The following is a 19091-nucleotide window of genomic DNA, read 5'->3' as shown; positions in this document are numbered from 1 at the left end:
TATTTTTGAAAACCTATAAGAACAAAACACAATTTTGATATTTCCGTGTTGAGCAATACGTATAAGATATGACTTGTAGATAGTTAAGCTTACCGGCTATCCCTTGATTTGATGGAAGATCTTCCCAAATGGGAAGACTATAAACTGAGACCATTTGATTCATAAAAATCAAATTTTGGACCCCTCAGGCCAAGTTATTTGTTGTTTAGTGAAGCAGAATTGGAATCCATTAAGGTTAAGGACAAAATGACATTCTAGTCAGTGTGGCTTACTGAAAGGGAAGATAAACAGATTAAGTGTATTTTGTTAGATCTGATTAACTTCTCCATATTATTAACGATCAAAAGTGTAGCGCTAATGTTGTCCATTCACACCCAAATCCATGGCTGACAATTACTTGGATGTTTAAGGATGTTTAAACAGTGATCTTCCATTGTTGATAGAATGGAAATAAAATACAATGCAGGTATTATCAAGAGTTTGTTACATTTATCAGTCACCACTGAGTATTCAAATTCAGGTGTTTGCTTGAATTCCGCAAAATTCAAGAGCACATCAATACTAATGTATACACACAGGTATATGTGTTACAATTAGAATGTATCATTATTGCATAAGTACATCCTTTGTAATCATTGAATAGCTGGCTGGCTGTGATGGGTTCTGGATCAAAAATGGAGTTCAGACAGCAAGCGTCACCACTGAAACTAAAATGGATATTCCACATCTTCCTCTTTTTCCATTGTTTATCTTATTTTATTCTTTTAAAGGTACAGTGATTTGCTTCATTAACTTTATATTTTATGCAGTAGCTTTTTAAATTCTATCTTTATTATAGTTTATTGTTTTAAATTATCTGATGAACTGGGGATATAATTTTATTCCTGTTATCCTCAAACCCTTCATTAAGTATTATTATTAGAAAGTTATAGCAATGTCTTGATTTTCTCCACAGTATGACAGCCAGCTGATCCATCCCACAGAATGTGCTCTATGTTCTTTAAGCTTTGTTGCACTTTGGCAACCCAAAAACCACACAGTGTTACAACTGTGGCCTAACCATGGCCTTCTGCAAATTTGTCAATCCTTTTGACTTGAGCAGCCTGTGTTTCAAATTGGAAAATACAACTTGACTTTTTAGGATTTTATCTCTGGGCTGTCACACTCTCCGGAATGTATATTTTAATCTGTGTCTTTATCTTGGTTCAGTGTTGGCGCATGGCCAAGTGGTTAAGGCGTCAGTCTAGTGATCTGAAGGTCACTAGTTCGAGCCTCAGCTGAGGCAGCCTGTTGTGTCCTTGAGCAAGGCACTTAACCACACGTTGCTCTACGACGACACCAGTGCCAAGCTGTATCGGTCCTAGTGCCTTCCCTTGGACAACATCAGTGGCATGGAGAGGGGAGACTTGCAGCATGGGCAACTGCTGGTCTTCCATACAACCATGCCCAGGCCTGCACCCTGGAAACCTTCCAAGGTGCAAATCCATGGTCTCACGAAACTAACGGATGCCTATATCTTGGTTCAGTAACCTCTTTTGTTTCCTTCTCATGGTTCATATTTTGAAGCTAAATTTCAGTCAATTCTTATCTTTGTCCATCTGCTGTTAACCAAATCCTTTCTTTTGACATCATTTATTTTATTTTTAAATTGTGGAATCTAAACATTTCCTCACAGCAAATGTTTGAACCTCAGTTTGCATCCGTATTAGTTGGAAGATAGAAATATTTGTTCCCTTAAACCTTACTATTAAAAATTTATCAACTCTACACTTCAGGGATGAAAAGAAATCCTGTGCAGTATATAAATATTGGATCAACTTTTAAAGTTGGCAGTAAATTAGATGGTTGAACATCCATTAGGTTGACTATAGTAAACAGATCTTAATGTTGCTGCACAAAAGCTAACTAGAGATTCAAATATCACTGCAACACTACGCTAATTAGAGAGGAACCTATATGAGCAATGTATGTTGTAATCCATTAGTTTAAAACTTTCATGATGCCTTTAAGAATTCACATGAAGTTGAAGGATGTTCCTTTTTTTCTGGAGTGGTGCATGAGTGTATGAAATAGCAGCTTCTCATCCAGCGCTTGTTTGAGTGTCAGGTTTTCCAGAAGTTAATAATGAAAGAAATGCGGATGAGTAGAGAAAACTGAACAGAACTTACTGATTTCTGCACTCTTGTGTCCCTCACTCTGCCCCCAACACATGTTTTGATCTTCCAGTTGCATATCATTTCAATTTCACATTCCCCTCCGGCATTTGCCTGTCTGTCCTCAGCCTTCTCCTTTGAGGCCAAACACAACTAGGAAAGCAGTGCTCATATTCTGCTTGGACATTCTACAGCCCAGTGGTATGAACAATGAATATTATAATTTCCAGTAACCAACATTCCTTGTGTTCCAGTCCCATTCCCACAAGTTCACCCAAGAACACTCCCTTTCTTTACTTTCTCCATCCATCCCTGCTCCCTCATTACCAAGACTCTTCTCTCTCCCCTCTCTGGTTCAATCTGCCCATCACTTATCTGGGCTTCTTCTAATTTCTTCTTTTGTTCCCCCTTTCTATATTCTCCTCGGCCTGGTTCCATCAGCTTCTGTCTCAATATTTCCCCCTCCCCATTCTCATTCTATCTGCCCATCATTCGCCGGCCTCATATGATTTTACTTCTCAGCTAATAGCCTATGTCTTACCCCTGCCTCTCACTTCTACTTCCTGGCTTTCTTTCCTCTCTGCTCAGTCCTGATGCAGCCTTGGCCCAAGATGTTGAACGTCCCTTTGCCTTCAGGTGCTGCTTAACTCACTATATTTTAACTGGAGTTTGTTTTGCTTGCCTTTCCAGCATCGGCAGTCTCTTGTATCTCCTGAATAACTTATATGTTTACCTGAATAAGCTTGGACTATGGAAGTTGCTGTTCAAGTTACACTCTGGTAATAATGAAACCTAGTTGGAAAATCTAAACCACTGATCATGGCAAGTATTCTGAATTTGGACTGGTCATCCATTCAGGGAAATAGGATAGATTTGTTTGCCAGGTAGATGGTAGAAACACAGACAAATAAAAAAACTAGACTTTTAATTTACACTTTAGAATTTTAAAATCAATTGTGTAGCAGCTGCCATTGATAAACATCTTGGTAGAAAGTGATACCATGTAAATAATCAACAGCCCAGTTTTTCATCTATAAAGATTTAGAGTGGGCTGATTCGACCTCAAAATAAGTCAAATTTCACAGATAACGTGTTGATTTATTTATTTAATGACTGGAAAAAGCAGACAGTGCATTTATATGTTAGTAAAGTTAGAAACTTTAGGAATATGAAACTTTAGTCATTAGCTGCACAGCTTGTCTGCAAATGCTTCATAAAATAAATGTGGATTTGCTTACATAGAATAAGATTATTACCTAAGTGATTTTTAATTCAGTTCTGAGCAGTAGGATTTAACATTGCCAAATGTTATGTTACACAGTCAATTATTTCCTTCCTTTTAAAGATGGCATGGTTATCTATCAAATAATTCTCTCATAGGTCACAGAGTTGTCTAAAACACTTGTGTTCTTGACCAGATGATATCGATGAATTAAATGCATTTTGGAGCCAGAAATATTATTTTCTACCCCTTCCATCTTTGTTTTATCCTGCTGTATGTGCAATATATGCGCACTCTTTGAGTACTGATTGTAGTTTTCATCGTTCATCCTATAACATGAATTGGAAATGAAAAGAGAATACTTATACCAACTATTATCATTTATTTTGATACAATTTTCTGTGATTTTAATTTTGAGGCAGTTTTTACAATATTTTAGTTGTTTGATTTTAAGACTTTTTTAATAGAACATTTGGAAACCTACATAATTTAGATAGGAGGCCCAGATTAGCCAGCTATGAAAGCATTTTCCAGGATCTGTTAGCAATAGCAGTGTCTTATCCTTTAATATGGCAGCAATGCGTTACTTGTCTTGTTACTAAGAATTCAGATTGAAGTTGCAATAATAAAGTGTTTGCAAAGCCACTTTTATCACATGGATGTATAAACTTGTTATTAAAAATTGGCCAAGTTTTCACAGATGTTCCTCATAAAATTAAATCCAGAATTGAAGCGAAAACCTCAAAACTTCAAGTAAAATAGTAACTAAAATGCTAGTGGTTTGTTGAAAATTGGCCAGAGAAGCCAGAATCAATACCCAGCCTCAGGTTATTTGAATAGTTCTCACTGTAAAACACAGTAGTGGCATAAACATTGACTGTGATATATTTTAATGTTGAAATCCCTCAGAACTCAAAGTGGTGCCTTTTTAAATAAGCTTGGTTTATAAATGCAATTGATTATGAAGTGCTTTTGAAGTGCTATAATATGATTATGCCTTTTTCTTCTGTTTAAAATGTTTGCAAATGTATTTTCAAAGCATTATATGAAAGAGTCAAAAGAAGGAATCCACCTCAAATTGAAAACTTGAAATCTCTAAGTCGGTGTTAACTGGAGCTCTTGTCTTGATGGCTTACGTTGTATCTGTCTGCATTTTTGGTTGGGCCTCTTAACTGTTCTGCTTCTTTTTCTGGCCTTTGTTCATTATGCTTGTATCCTTTCTCCAGAAGATGCTGAATATGGTGACCTTTTCAGTGGACTCTATATAGGTGAGCAAATAGACACAGCTCATAATATCATTTATTTCTGAACTTCTCTTAATTGTCAAATCTTCTGTCTATAACAGTGCATAACATTTGGAAACTCAGTTAATTTCTGTTTGTCTGATTGTTTAAAACTTTCCTTATATTTTATTTTGTAAATAAATTTTCTTAACTTTTAATTTTTTTCTTAGAAACAACAGAACAGTTGAGTTTAGAAATGAAAGTACTATCCAAATTCAGATGTTTCAAATTCAGGTTAGCAATGGTCTCTGTCAATGCACGCAACAGCCTGGAAATTCTTACTGTATACAGTTGTTGCAAATGGTCAAAGAAATATTAGTGAAATGAGTCGCAAATGGCCAAATGTCACTTTTCTGATTATCACTTAACAGTGCAAGATTAAAGCAGGACATGGATCAAAATTTGTCCTGGACCAACACAAGACATGCAATTTGGAATCAGCACCCTGTTGATTGCATTATTTTCATTTTTGTAGACTTAAGGGTATATTTTTGTGTTGACTGCAAACTTACTAATTAAACTACCACCAAACACATCTCTACCTCCCCTCCACCTCCACTCTCTGCAATCTGTAGGGATTGCTCCCTCTGGGATTCCCTTGTCCATTCGTCCTGCCCACCAATCTCCCTCCTGGCACATACCCCTGCAAACGACAGAAGTGCTACACCTGCCCAGTCACCTCTTCCCTCACCTTCATTCAGGGCACCAAATTGTCCTTCCAGGTAGGAAATACTTCACTGTGAATCTGTTGGGGTCGTCTGCTGTATCTGGTGCTCTCAATGTGGCCTCCCCTACATTGGTGAGATCTGACGTGAATTGTCGAGCACCTCCGCTCCAACTGCAAAAAGTGGAATTATCCAATGGCCAACCATTTTAATTCCTATCCCTATTCCCGTTCCGACATGTCGGTCCATGACCTTCTCTTTTGCCACTCTCTGTGTCGAGGAACAACACCTCATATTCTGTCCAGGTAGCCTCCATCCTGTTGACATGAACATTGATTTATCTTTCCAGTAATTTTTTCCCTCCCTCTTCCCTTATCTTTTCCCCACTCTGCCCTTTTACCTCTTCTCACCTGCCTATCACTTCCTCCTGGCTCCCCTCCTTCCGTTTCTCCATGGTCCACACTTCTGTCTTATCAGATTATTTCTTCTCCAGCCCTTTGCCTTTTCCACCTATAACCTCTAAACTCCTTACTTCATCCCCTCTCTCCCACCCACCTGGTTTCACCTGTCACCTTCTAGCTTTTATTCCTTCCCCTCCCCCCACCTTTTTATTCTGGCATTATCCCCCTTTATTTCCAGTCCTGATGAAGGGTCTCAGCCTAAAATAATGACTGTATACAACAGGAATTCTGCAGATGCTGGAAATTCAAGCAACACACATAAAAGTTGCTGGTGAACGCAGCAGGCCAGGCAGCATCTCTAGGAAGAGGTGCAGTCGACATTTCAGGCCAAGACCCTTCCTGACGGTCTCAGCCTGAAAATGTCGACTGCACCTCTTCCTAGAGATGCTGCCTGGCCTGCTGCGTTCACCAGCAACTTTTATGTGTGATGACTGTATATTTGTTTCCATAGATGCTGCCTGTCCTGCTGAGTTACTCCAGCATTTTGTGTGTGTTACTAATCAAACTACCTTTATTTTCATAACAGTAATTAATATACAACAGAGATCCTAGCACTGATCCTTATGGAACACACTGGTCACAGACCTCCAGTCAGTACAACACTACTCTCCTGCTATGACCAAGTCAATTTTGGATCCAGTTTGTCAGTTCACCATGATTCCTATGCGACTTAATCTTCTGATCCCCGTTATCATGAAGGACTTCACCAAAGCCCATGTAACCAACATCCATGGTCCTACTGTCATCAGTCCTATTTGTCACTTACTCAAAAAATTCTATCAGAATTGTGAGACAGGATCTCTCTTGCACAAAACCATGCTATCCTTAACAAGCCCAATTCAAGGAAATGACACTAGAAATTGTAGAAGAGCTTACCATAATCTTCTAATCCTCTCTAGTCAATCAAAAAGATACAAGAGAACCTTAGTAAATGGGGTAGGAAAACTATTAAAAAGAATAACCAAGAAAACAAGCAATGTGTGTCTTGCTTAGACTGAGGAATGGGGAAGAATATAAAGGAATTTGAAACATAAACTTTATTTCAATGTATATATAGTTTGTAAAGTAAAAAGCACAAAGATAGAAAGCAATCTCTTTCTCTGATACCCATTATAGTGGGTTTCTGTCATTTCTAACTTTTTATTGTCCTTCAAGAAAGATCACACATTAAGGTTTTTAAGTGCAAAGCTCTTTTTATGTACTGTATTAAGAGTTATTTCTTAAGTTAATGTGTTAAAACTGCAATAAATTATCACTATTCAATGTACAAAGGAATATGAATGCAATTTTCAAATGGGAAGATGCTCAAACTCTGGACTGATTTATAAACAATTTCATATATTACAAATTGCAGGAACGTTTGGCAACTTGTGCTAAGATATTGAGTTTTGGAGATTGGACAATTTGCATTTACTCCACTGATAATCATCAAAGAAAGAGCAAATATCTTATACTTTCAACTGATGTTCTTTGAATTTAAAGAACAAATGTAAAGGCAGCTGACTTTCTGAAACCTTTTAATTCAAATCACCTGAAGCCTATTTTTTTTTTATCTTAGTTGAGTGTTTGTAAATAAATCCTTTATTCACTTGTGCATTTAGCTTTGTAAAAATCTATTTCATGGTTTCTAGTTCTTTGTGTACTCCGCATTAATATCCATTTCAATTGACTATAAAATATATACAGTGATAGTTATGGCAGTGGGATTGTAGTTCAGAAGTCATGAGATCAGATCTTATTATTGGCCAATTTTAAATGGAATTCAATAAACCTAGTAATTTAGCCAAAGAAATAATTGAAATCCATTGGATTATTGTACAATCTAAGCTGGATAACGCCTTCCCCCTTCTTTTGCAGTTCTGAAGAAGGGACTCAACCTGAAAAGTTGATTGTTTATTCACTTCCATAGATGCTGCCTGATCTGCTAAGTTCCTCCAGCATTTTGTGTGTGTACTCTGGATTTTCAGCATCAGCAAAACTTCTCATGTTTTTAACAATTACAACAGATTTTTTTTTCAGTCAACTATTAATTATTGATATTTTCTGGATAGTAAACTTTACAATGCAACTTGCTCATTCAAATTTGATCCGGTTCTCCTCTCTCTATAGTAAGCCCACAGTGTGTGAGCAACTACCATGACTTTTGTATCAGAGTAAAGACTCCTGATTGAGACACAGTCATCTAAAAAGAGCTGTGCCATACTCACTTGTAACCTGCCATTCCTCAGAAAACTGCAGCTGTTCTGCTTGCTGTTCAGTTTGTGTCTGCATTTGTACACTGTAATGTTATAGCTATTGACAAATTGGAGAACTCCACATTGGATGCTCTACTCTAGTGTTTTATTCACCACTAAAGAAAGAGGACAAATATTGTACATCTGACCACTGAGCTTTAAGCCGTTGATAAATGGGATCACTGATTTTGATTGAAGAAGTATCCTTTTAATTAATTAATTATTTAAATCCATTTGAAATTGCTTTTAAATGTATCTAATTATCAAAGGCATTTAAAAAGAGTTAAAATATTTTTGATAGCGACAAGCTGCCAGAAGAATAGGCTGGAGCTTTGTACTCCGGATCTACAGTCTGATGGTAGATTGCCAGTGGCAGCCAAATCATACTACTTCGTGCATTGTCTGCAGCAGCCAGGCCTTAAGGTTGTTTGGAACTGATAAGCCATAAATGGTGTGTGTGAACATAGAAGCCGTAGGACAACATGAACAACATGAGGAGCTGGATCAGAATGGGAAACAAAACATTTAAAGACAGTTAGGGTTGTGAGGGTGAGACTGGTAAGAATCAGAATAAGTGAATTAGAAAATTTTGTTAGCAGTATTGCTGTACTTGTTTTGTACTAGTGACAGCAGTTTCCAGATTTTCATGTTGTGGCTGAGCTTTGCAGGGAAGCAAACTGCTGTCTGATTTATTTCATAATAACAGTGAGAAATCTAGTGTTCTTGACACACAATCTATGCCAATATCACTTAATGAAGGGAATTTGATAGGCCCTTGTGGATTGGCTTGTGCATAACTCAACTTCCCCACTACATAAGTGACACTAAATGAACTGTGAGTTGACCTAGCAAGTCTTTCACTTTCAAAGATGAGGAACAGGCAATAAACATAATCTTAATGGTATCATTTGAATTATGGCAATCTTAAAAAAAATAATGATTTATGAATCGTTATGAATGTCAACATTGTTTCACATAATATTAATATGTAACTGTGGAATAGATTTTTCACTAAAAGACAACTTTTTTTTATGATGCCATATATTTAGACTCTTTTTTTCAATAATCTTTTGTAAATATTAATCTTATTTCTTCAGCAAGAGCTGTTGGTAATTGATGAAGTTATTCTATCAATTGCACTGACTGATCATTTAAAATTAAATTTGCCTTTTGTTTCTAGTAATTTTTTCCTTTCAATGATTTGATTGAAAAATTAGATATGGTAGTCAATATCTTTTCTGAAATTCAGCATTTTTTTTACATTAAAGGTGCTATATTAAGAAACACATTTCAATGTAATATACTGTATATTGTTTACTATTTACATTAGGACATTCTTTTATGTTATGATATAGTTTATGTTATTTTAGTTACAGTGCTGGCACTGAAAAACCTCATGCAGAATATTTTAATAGTAAGGAGATAATGTTAAAATCTGTACAGTAAATCCTGCATTTTAATCCTGACACTTTACACGTATTGTCAATATATTTTAAAACTGGATTGCTTTCTTAATTAACTTTTTATTTCTTGCATATAAATTGACTCAAAAATGTGTGTTTTTTTTTGAAATTAAAGAGGACAAGTGGAATTTTGAGCTCTGGGAAAGCGAAATCGAGATGGAGTTATCAGGATTCCAAAAGTAGTTTGTCAAAGTGGATAGTTTCTCGTCATTGTCTGCTGTTCTGCACTTTCCAACCAAAGCAACTCTCAACTGTAACTTTAGTTTGACTTAGGTTTTATTAACGTTGCCTTTAGACATCAAGTTATTGGCTAGAAAAAAGCAAAATACTATTGATGTAAGTTTGTACTGTAAACAGAAATTTCTATAATTGCCCAGAGGGTCATGCTGTACTCATTGAATAAGTAATTCTTTCATCAATACTGGAAGAGTTTGAGATGAAATAACTTTTAGATACAGAACAAGGAGGAAGATAAAAAAAAGAGGAGAACTTATCATGTAAAAGAAGTAATGGGACAATTCAAGGAGAAAGTGATGGTATTCGAATAACAGAAGAGGTAACTGAAATTGTTGAACTTGACTTTGAGCCCAGAAGGTTAGGAGTGTGCCTAGGAGGTGAGATGGTGTCTCTTTTGTATATATATGGGTGAGTTTTATTGAAATCACACAGAAGCCATAGTGGGAACAGGTCAGAAAAATAAAGTGAGGGCTAGTCAAAAGTTCCAGAATTGTGTTCATAAATTGAAATCTGAAATGTGGTTTTATTGGTTTGTTCTCCAATTATGAACAGTAAATATGGCATACTAAGTTGAAAGAATTCCCATTCCATGAGCAATTGATTGTTATCTACATTAGATGTAACATTAGTGTCTAAAGTATATGTGCAAGTTCTTTCTATTTTGCTTACTATGACTATAGCTATAATAAACAGGTATCAAATTTTCTTGCCATGTTGTCAGTTCTGTATCCTATTATTTACGGATAAATGTATAAGGAAACTGTATTGTTGTAACTAAATATTGTTTGCTGGAGGAGCCAGGATTCTGCAGCACAAAAGTGGATATTTGAGGGACGTTCAGGGTGATCAAGAGGAAATGGAGATTATTGCTCTGGTCTCTGCAAAAACAATTTCAGCCTTTATGTTCTTGCATTCCCATCTTTTAACATCTATCTTTTGGAATATGACAGTTTGAACTAACATCAAAGGAATATCAAACAACATTATTATTTAATTTCCAATAAATTTTGAGTATAATGTACTTATTTTCCTCTTATAGGATGTGAGGTTGACGAAGATTGAAGCCTGTGTATTAATATAAACATTGTAACAATTTAACCCAGTGTCAAGAAAATGTGCACATCTGATTTTAATTATATTTGCATATCCAATCAAATACTTAAAGCAAACCACCCAATTGATTGCATATTTTGAATGTAGTGCAGATGTTGCTCTGTTACCTTGTGGTAGTCAGTGAACACAAATAAATCCTTTTTAATTTAGCAATGTCAACCAACCACTGCCTTCCCTTCAGCAACATTTTAGGTTCATTTATTCCTTACATCCCAACTACAGTGCAGTTATTGTGCAACACAAAATTCTGAATTATTTTTGACAGACTGCTTCCATTTTATGTATGTTTATTTGAGGAGTATACACTTAATTATAGTTAAACTGCATATAATTGTAGAAAGCTTTAAATGTAGTAGAAACATGAAATACATTAAGTAGACATATTTAAATAGTACATAAGGTGGCATAGTCGTTAGCACAACACTTTACAGTACCAAGCTTCATTTTCCACTGCTGCCTGAAAGGAGTATCCACGTCATCCCCGTGGTTGTGTGGGTTTCCTCTTGGTGCTCTGGTTTCCTCACACTTTCCAAAGATGTACCAGCTGCTAGGTTAATTGCCATTGTAAGTTGTCCCGTGATTAGGCTAGATTTAATCGAGAGATTTCTGGGTGGCTCGAAAGGGCCTATTCCACGCTGTATCTCAATAAATAAATTAAATTAAATACAAAAGTAATCAGGTAATGAAAGTAAACACTTTATAGTCGATTGCCAATGTTAGAGCAGTTTTGTTAAACTAAAGTGAATGGATGCTGTGTCTGCATTACTCATTACGTTTCTTAGTTGTACTCATCAAGATGAGGTTCAACATATGAAGCTGAGAAGTGGCAGTGAGGAATTCTGTCGAGCCAGTCCCATGTTTCCGATGCCTGGAAAATTGCAATTAGCTGCCTCATTGTTCTGAAGCCATGCATCCTGAACAAGCCAAAGATTAATTCAGGATTGGTTTGGAATGAACGTAGAATATTACAGTCTAGGAGCATCCCTGCAGCCCACTATATCATACAAAACTAATTAAACTAGTAAATGAATACCTAAGTAAATTAATTCCACTGCCTAAACAATGCCCATATCCCTCAATTCTCTGCACATCCATTTACCTTTTGAAGAGCCTCGAAAACATGTTCCCTTCCATTTATCTACAATTTTCTTCTATACCTGCTAACTTCGTCCAACTATATATTCTAGCTGTCCTGTGACAACTTCCCTCCAGCCCCCCCCCCACACTCCCCCCCCCCATACAATGGTTTTGGTGTCCCGTTTTAACAAATTAATGTTTTGAGTGTTACTATTGTTGTTTTTCCTTTTCATAATTATTTCAAAGAGTAGCTGAGTATAAGGCAGTTAGATAATGGATCCCTTTAATTATGTGATAAGCAGAGGTCTTCATGAGATTTATTATGTTGAGTGTGCTTAATTCACTCGTGATCTTGTCAGATTGGCATCATTGTCCGTACGATTACATTTTAGGCTATTTTTTCAGTGCTGCTGTTTTTCTGTGAGACTCTTAAAGGAGAAAATCTACCTGCTAAGATGAAAGTTAAAAATCCTCTTTAGTGTGTGAAGAAATGAAAGCTTTACTGTCTGTGCCTGGCTAGCATTCACTGTTGAATGGGTAACATAGAAACCTATCTGATCATTTATCTTAGTTGTTATTTTTAGGATTGTTGCATTCCATGTACATTTTGTCTTGTTTATCTCAGAATTGTCAAGCATTATAAAGCAGCTGTAACACACTTCAAAGGTCAGTTGCTGGATATTGGGTGCCTCAGGACATCCTGAGGACATAACATATATTGGTTATTCAGCTGAAGCAAAACTCCGTTTTCAACACCAGGGTATTTTTTTTTCAAATATCTGTTACAATGTTTTGCATTTTTTAAAAAGTGTTTGTTTAATGTGGGGTTTTTGTGGATTGTACTCTTATGTTGGACTGACTAATTTTGAATGGGAATGGGATTCCTACATAAATAACCATGTATTTTTCGTGGGGTGCCATTGTGCACTGATACTAAAGTCGCTATAGTTAGCAGCTCTCTTCCTGTTTCAAAGAAGGTGGATCATTTCTGATTTATATACATAAATTTCTGAGATATTTTGAGTCCTTATTTGATCTTTTGCCAACTGCATGGACGGTGTGGTATGTGTTAATCTCAGACACAAGTACATGCTCTTGTTATTGCAGAGTGGGGAACTGTAGTTGCATCTGTACAGTTGTACCATATAATGCATTTGTAGATGACAAAAAAATTGGTGGAGTTGTGGGCGGTGAAGAAGGTTGCCAAATGGTACAGCAGGATGTAGATCAGTTGCACATATGGGCGAGAAATGGCAGATGGAGTTTAATCTGGGCAACTCTGGAATGTAAAAGGAGCAGACACAATGAATGGGAGGTCCCTTAGGGGCGTTGTCATACTGAGGGATTTTGGAGTCCAGGACCAATGCTCCCTGAAAACAGCAGCATGAGTTGATAGGCTGATAAGGAAAACGCTTGGCATGTTTGCCTTCATTGATCAGGCCACTGAGTATGAGAGTCAGGAAGTTATGTTGCAGCTATATAAAACTTTGGCTCAGACACATTTGGAGTATTGTATTCATATCTGGCTCCCCCCCCCCCCCCCCCAAGCCCCTTACAGGAAGGATGTGGAGTCTTCGGAAAGGGTGCAGAAGAGGTTTACTGGGATGCTGGTTTAGACTATTAGCTACAAGGAAAGTTGGACAGATATGGATTTTCCCTGGAACATCAGAGGCTGAAAGGAGAGCTGATTGAAGTTTATAAAATTATGTGAGCTATGGATAATGTTGATGTTCTCTTTCCCAGAATAGAAAAGTCAAATACTAGAGAGAAAGGCTTTAAAGTAAGAGCAGGAAAGTTTGAGAAACCTGTGGGGCAAGTTTTTACACAGATTAGTAGGTTCCTAGAATGTACTTCCAGTGGCAATAGTGGAAGCAAATTGTAACATTAAAAAGATAAATGAAATCAGAATTTAAGAGGCATTTAAACAGATACATGAACAAGAAGGGAATGGAGGGATATGAATCATGTGCCTTCAGATGGGATTAATTTCATTTAGTTTTGTGGTTGGCACAGGCATCATGCTTTGAAGAGCTTGTTCTATGTTCTTTATGACAGCAGTAACAAAGCACTTTTCTGTTCAACACATCGGCTGATTCTGGATATTCAACTCACGCCTAGAATATAATGGGAGTTATTTTGTAATGTACCAGCAATTAGAGGCACCTTTCTCTTTGAAGATTACCTCTAACCAAAACTTAACAGTTTCCATTTCCTGCACTTTTGAGTACGGTTTACAAATTTAAGCTCATTTATACCATCAGGGCTTGTATTGAAAGTTTCCAGACTTATTTCACGAGTATCTTTATCAGTTGTCACATGTAATTACCTCAGTCTTATCTGTCTGAACCAGATTCAGATCATGATTCTAAAGGTAAAAGTATACAGTGTCTTTAAAAATATTCCCCCCCCCAGAAGTTTTCATGTTTTATTGTTTTACAACATTGAATCACAGTGGATTTAATTTTTTTTGACATAGATCAACAGAAAAAGCCATTTTTGTGTCAAAGTGAAAACAGATCTCTAGAAAGTGATCTCAATTAATTACAAATAGAAACATTGAAAACCTACAGCACAATACAGGCCCTTCAGCCCACAGAGTTGTGCTGAACATGTCCCTACCTTAGAAATTACTAGGCTTACCTATAGCCCTCTATTTTTCTAAGCTCCATGTACCTATCTAAAAGTCTCTTAAAAGACCCTATTGTATCCGCCTCCACCACCGTTGCTGGCAGCCCATTCCATGCACTCACCACTCTCTGAGTAAAAAGCTTACCCCTGACACCTCCTCTGTACCTACTCCCCAGCACCTTAAACCTGTGTCCTCTTGTGGCAACCATTTCAGCCCTGGGAAAAAGCCTCTGACTATCCACATGATCAATGCCTCTCACCATCTTATACACTTCTATCAGGTCATCTCTCATCCTCGGTCGCTCCAAGGAGAAAAGGCCAAGTTCACTCAACCTATTCTCATAAGGCATGCTCCCCAATCCAGGCAACATCCTTGTAAGTCTCCTGTGCACCCTATTTGATGGCTTCCATATCCTTCCTGTAGTGAGGCGACCAGAACTGAGCACAGTACTCCAAGTGGGGTCTGACCAAGGTCCTATATAGACAATAGGTGCAGGAGTAGGTCATTCGGCCCTTCGAGCCAGCACCGCCATTCACTGTGATCATGGCTGATCATCCATAATCAGTGTCCAGTTCCTGCCTTATCCCCATAACCTTTGATTCCGCTATCTTTAAGAGCTCTATCCATCTCTTTCTTGAAAGCATCCAGAGACTTGGCCTCCACTGCCTTCTGGGGCAGAGCATTTCACATATCCACCACTCTCTGGGTGAAAAAGTTTTTCCTCAACTCCACTCTAAATGGCCTGTTCCTTATTCTTAAACTGTGGCCTCTGGTTCTGGATTCATCCATCAGCAGGAACATGCTTCCTGCCTCCAGCGTGTCCAATCCCTTAATAATCTTATATGTTTCAATCAGATCCCCTCTCATCCTTCTAAATTCCAGTGTATACAAGCCCAGTGGCTCCAATCTTTCAACATATGACAGTCCCGCCATCCTGGGAATTAACCTTGTGAACCTACGCTGCACTCCCTCAATAGCAAGAATGTCCTTCCTCAAATTTGGAGACCAAAACTGCACATTATACCTCTTGGCTCCTAAATTCAATTCCACGATTGATAAAGGCCATTACACCGTACGCCTTCTTAACCACAGAGTCAACCTGCGCAGCTGCTTTGAGTGTCCTATGGACTCGGACCCCAAGATCCCTCTGATCCTCCACACTGCCAAGAGTCTTACCATTAATACTATATTCTGCCATATAAGACAAAATAGATATAAAAATATAAAACAAAATACAAAATATAAAACAAAAAGTAATTGATTGCTTAAGTATTCACCTCCTTTAATATGACACACCAAATCGTCACAGGTGCTGCCAATTGGTTTTATAAATCGCATAATTTGTTAAATGTGGATCACCTGTGTGCAGTCACCGTGTTGCAATTGATTGTAGTAAAAATACATCTGTGTCTGGAAGCTCCAACTGCTGGTGAGTCAGTATCCTGGCAAAAACTACACCATGAAGATAAAATAACATTTCAAGCAACTCCGCAAAAAGGTTATTGAAAAGCACAAGTCAGAAGATGGATACAAGAAAATTTCCAAGTCACTGAATATCCCTTGGAGTACAATTAAGTCAATCATCAATAAATGGAAAGATTATAACACAGCTGTAAATCTGCCTAGAACAGGCCATCCTTAAACATTGAGTTACCGTGGAAGAAGGAACTAGTGAGGGAGGCCACTAAGAGACCTATGACAACTCTGGAAGAGTTGCAAGCTCAGTGGCTGAGATGGGATAGACTGTGCCAACAATAACTGTTGCCTGGGTGCTTCACCAGTCACAGCTTAATGGAAGAGTAGCAAAGAGAAAGCCTACTGTTGTGGGGGATGGGGAACACCTCACATGAAATCTCGGCTAGAGTTTGCCAGAAGGCATGTGGGAGACTCTGAAGTCAGCTGGAAGAAGGTTCTATGGTCTGATGAAACCAAAATTGAGCTTTTTGGCTATCAGACTAAACTCAATGTTTGCTGTAAACCATACGCTGCACATCATCAAAAACACACCATCACTACCGTGAAGCATGGTAGTGGCTATATCATTCTGTGGGGCTTGTGAAGGTAGTTGGTAAAATGAATGCTGCAAAACACAGAGAAATCCTGGAGGAAAACCTAATGCAGTCTGCAAGGGAACTACAACTTGGGAGAAGATTTATTTTTCCGTAAGACAATGACCCCAAGCATAAAGCCAATGCTACACAGGAATGGCTTAAAGACAACAAAGTTAATATCTTGGAGTGGCCAAGTCAGAGTCCAGACCTCAATTCAATTGAGAATTTGTGGTTGGACTTGAAAAGGGCTGCTCACTCACAATCCCCGTGCAATCTGACAGAGTTTGAGCAGTTTTGTAAAGAAGAAAGGGGAAAATTGCAGTGTCCAGATGTGCAAAGCTGATAGAGACCTATCTACGCGGACTCAATTGCTACCAAAGCTGCATCTACTAAATACTGACTTGAAAGCGGTAATTATGCAATCAATTATTTAGTAATTAATAATTGTAATTAATTTAGATCACTTTGTAGAGATCCATTTTCACTTTAACATGAAAGAGTCTTCTGTTGATCAGTGTCAAAAAAGCCAAATTAAATCCACTGATTCAATGCTGTCAAACAATAAAACATGAAAACTTCAAGGGCGGGGGTGTGAATACCTTGTATAGGCACTGTATGTGTATTTTTAAAAAAACTCAAGATAGATTTATATGGGATGCTGGTTTCTCTCTAGTTAACTGGGTTGATGTATAAATTCCAGTTTTAATCTCTGCCTTTGAATACTGGTAACATTAAAATCCCTTAGTAACAGAAATATTCCAACACATTCAACAATAAAATATGTCCAGGTTAATTTTCACACAATGCATTAAAGTACTTGCTTATCCCCTGTAATTAGAAAGGGGAACCTCTGATAATTGTGTGTGAGTCATGAGTGCACTCTGCTCTGTTGATGGATCCTGACTTGAAGCCGTAATTCTGCAGTGCAAGTAGAAATCTTCAATCTGACATTCTTTACTTGATCAGATGCAGATGTGTCTAATATTTACCATGTATTCTCTATTTTCCCGTAAATTATATAGAATTTTTATATTGTCGATGGAGCTATTTTCTATGTTTAGCAGTTTTTCAGGCACTGTATGTAATCCCTTACTCTTAGTATTCATGACTGAAGTCAATTTCCTTGTTTTGTCTATTATGTGTAATTTTGGAAAATTCCAGCAACAGTTTCAACCTTAGAACAGATTTTCTTGTCTATATAAGTTTCTGTATAATCCTGTGTGATGAAGTAGGAAATGCCCCAAATTAATTAGTTTCTCTTGTCCACAAATAATTGTTGAATTACCGAAACAGTTGTTTATCGCTTTTTGTTTTTTGTTTGAGATCTCTAAATAAGGCCTGTAACTTGTATCAGTAGACAGATAGATTGGGTGTTTCACTAACTAACTTTTATGTGAATCATCTACATAGTTTGCTGCAACAAATTAAGTACAAACTAAATGATATTTTCAAGGTATTATAATGTATTGATTTTAACAATATCAGCATCATTTATGAATGTAGTAGAGATTAGCTGGTGGATTAGCTGAAGGTGCAAAATTTCAAGCTGTACACACAAAATGCTAGAGGAACTCAGCAGGCCAGGCAGCATCTATGGAAAGAGTACTGTCAAAGTTTTGGGCCAAATTAGGGTTCTGAAAGAGGAAGCAGTAGAGAGTGTGGAGGCATTTAGTTATGATCTTTCCAAAATCATTGGACTCTGGGATGGTGCCAGAGGACTGGAAAATTGCAAATGTCACTCCACTCTTTAAGAAAGGAGCAAGGCAGCAGAAGGGAAATTATAGACCAGTTAGCCTAACCCCAGTGGTTGGGAAGATAATTGGAATTAATTGGGATGAGGTTATGGAATACTTGGTGACACAGGACAAGATGGAACAAAGTCAGCATGGTTTCCTTAAGGAAAAGTTTTGCCTGACGAACCTGTTAGAATTCTTTGAGGAGATTCTATGTAAGGTAGATGAAGGGGATGCACTGGATGTTATATATTTGGGTTTCCAGAAGGCCTTTGACAAGGTGCCACGGATGAGGCTGCTTACCAGGTTAAGAGCCCATGACGGTACAGGAAAGTTACTAGCATGGTTAGAGCAGTGGCTGATTGGTAGGAAGCAGTGAGTGGTAATAAATAGATCCTTTTCTGGTTGGCAAACAGTGGGTAGTGGTGTTCCATGGGGGTTGGTGTTGGGACCATTTCTTTTTATGTTGTATGTCAATGATTTAGATCAGGGGTCCCCAACCTTTTCTGCACTGCGGACCGGTTTAAAATTGACAATATCCTTGCGGACCGGCCGACCCGGTGGGGGGGGGGGGGGCGGGTGTGGTTGCCAACGGACAAGAGTAGCAGTCAAATACGTTGTGTTTACCCAGAATAGACTACAATGACCATGAAGCCTTGCGCCGGCACCAGTCGCATGCCTGCCGATTTTTTCCCCCCGTGCAAATCCTTTTCGGCAATTCTGTTCGGGGGGGGGTAATCACAACCAGAATATAGGTGATAAGTAGCTAA

At 37.8% G+C, this 19091-nt stretch overlaps 1 protein-coding gene across 6 annotated transcripts in view; it reads left to right on the top strand.

The window, feature by feature from the left end:
- The window catches only part of mpp7a (MAGUK p55 scaffold protein 7a), a 526318-nt gene that overhangs the window by 443471 nt on the left and 63756 nt on the right, over window positions 1-19091 (top strand). For 4 of the 6 annotated variants that reach the window (XM_063044292.1, XM_063044293.1, XM_063044291.1 and 1 more), the window contains one exon: window positions 4602-4643. The exons of 1 other annotated variant lie outside the window; for it this stretch is intronic. In XM_063044292.1, coding sequence (XP_062900362.1) covers window positions 4602-4643 — 42 coding nt within the window. The remainder of the gene's footprint in view (window positions 1-4601; window positions 4644-19091) is intronic. One more of the 6 variants, XM_063044294.1, reaches the window with a different exon arrangement.

The sequence above is a fragment of the Mobula hypostoma genome, chromosome 3, assembly GCF_963921235.1.
Source record: "Mobula hypostoma chromosome 3, sMobHyp1.1, whole genome shotgun sequence".
Lineage (NCBI taxonomy): Eukaryota > Metazoa > Chordata > Chondrichthyes > Myliobatiformes > Myliobatidae > Mobula > Mobula hypostoma.
The sequence above is the reverse complement of the archived record's forward strand: the minus strand, read 5'-3'. Positions and strand labels throughout refer to the sequence as shown.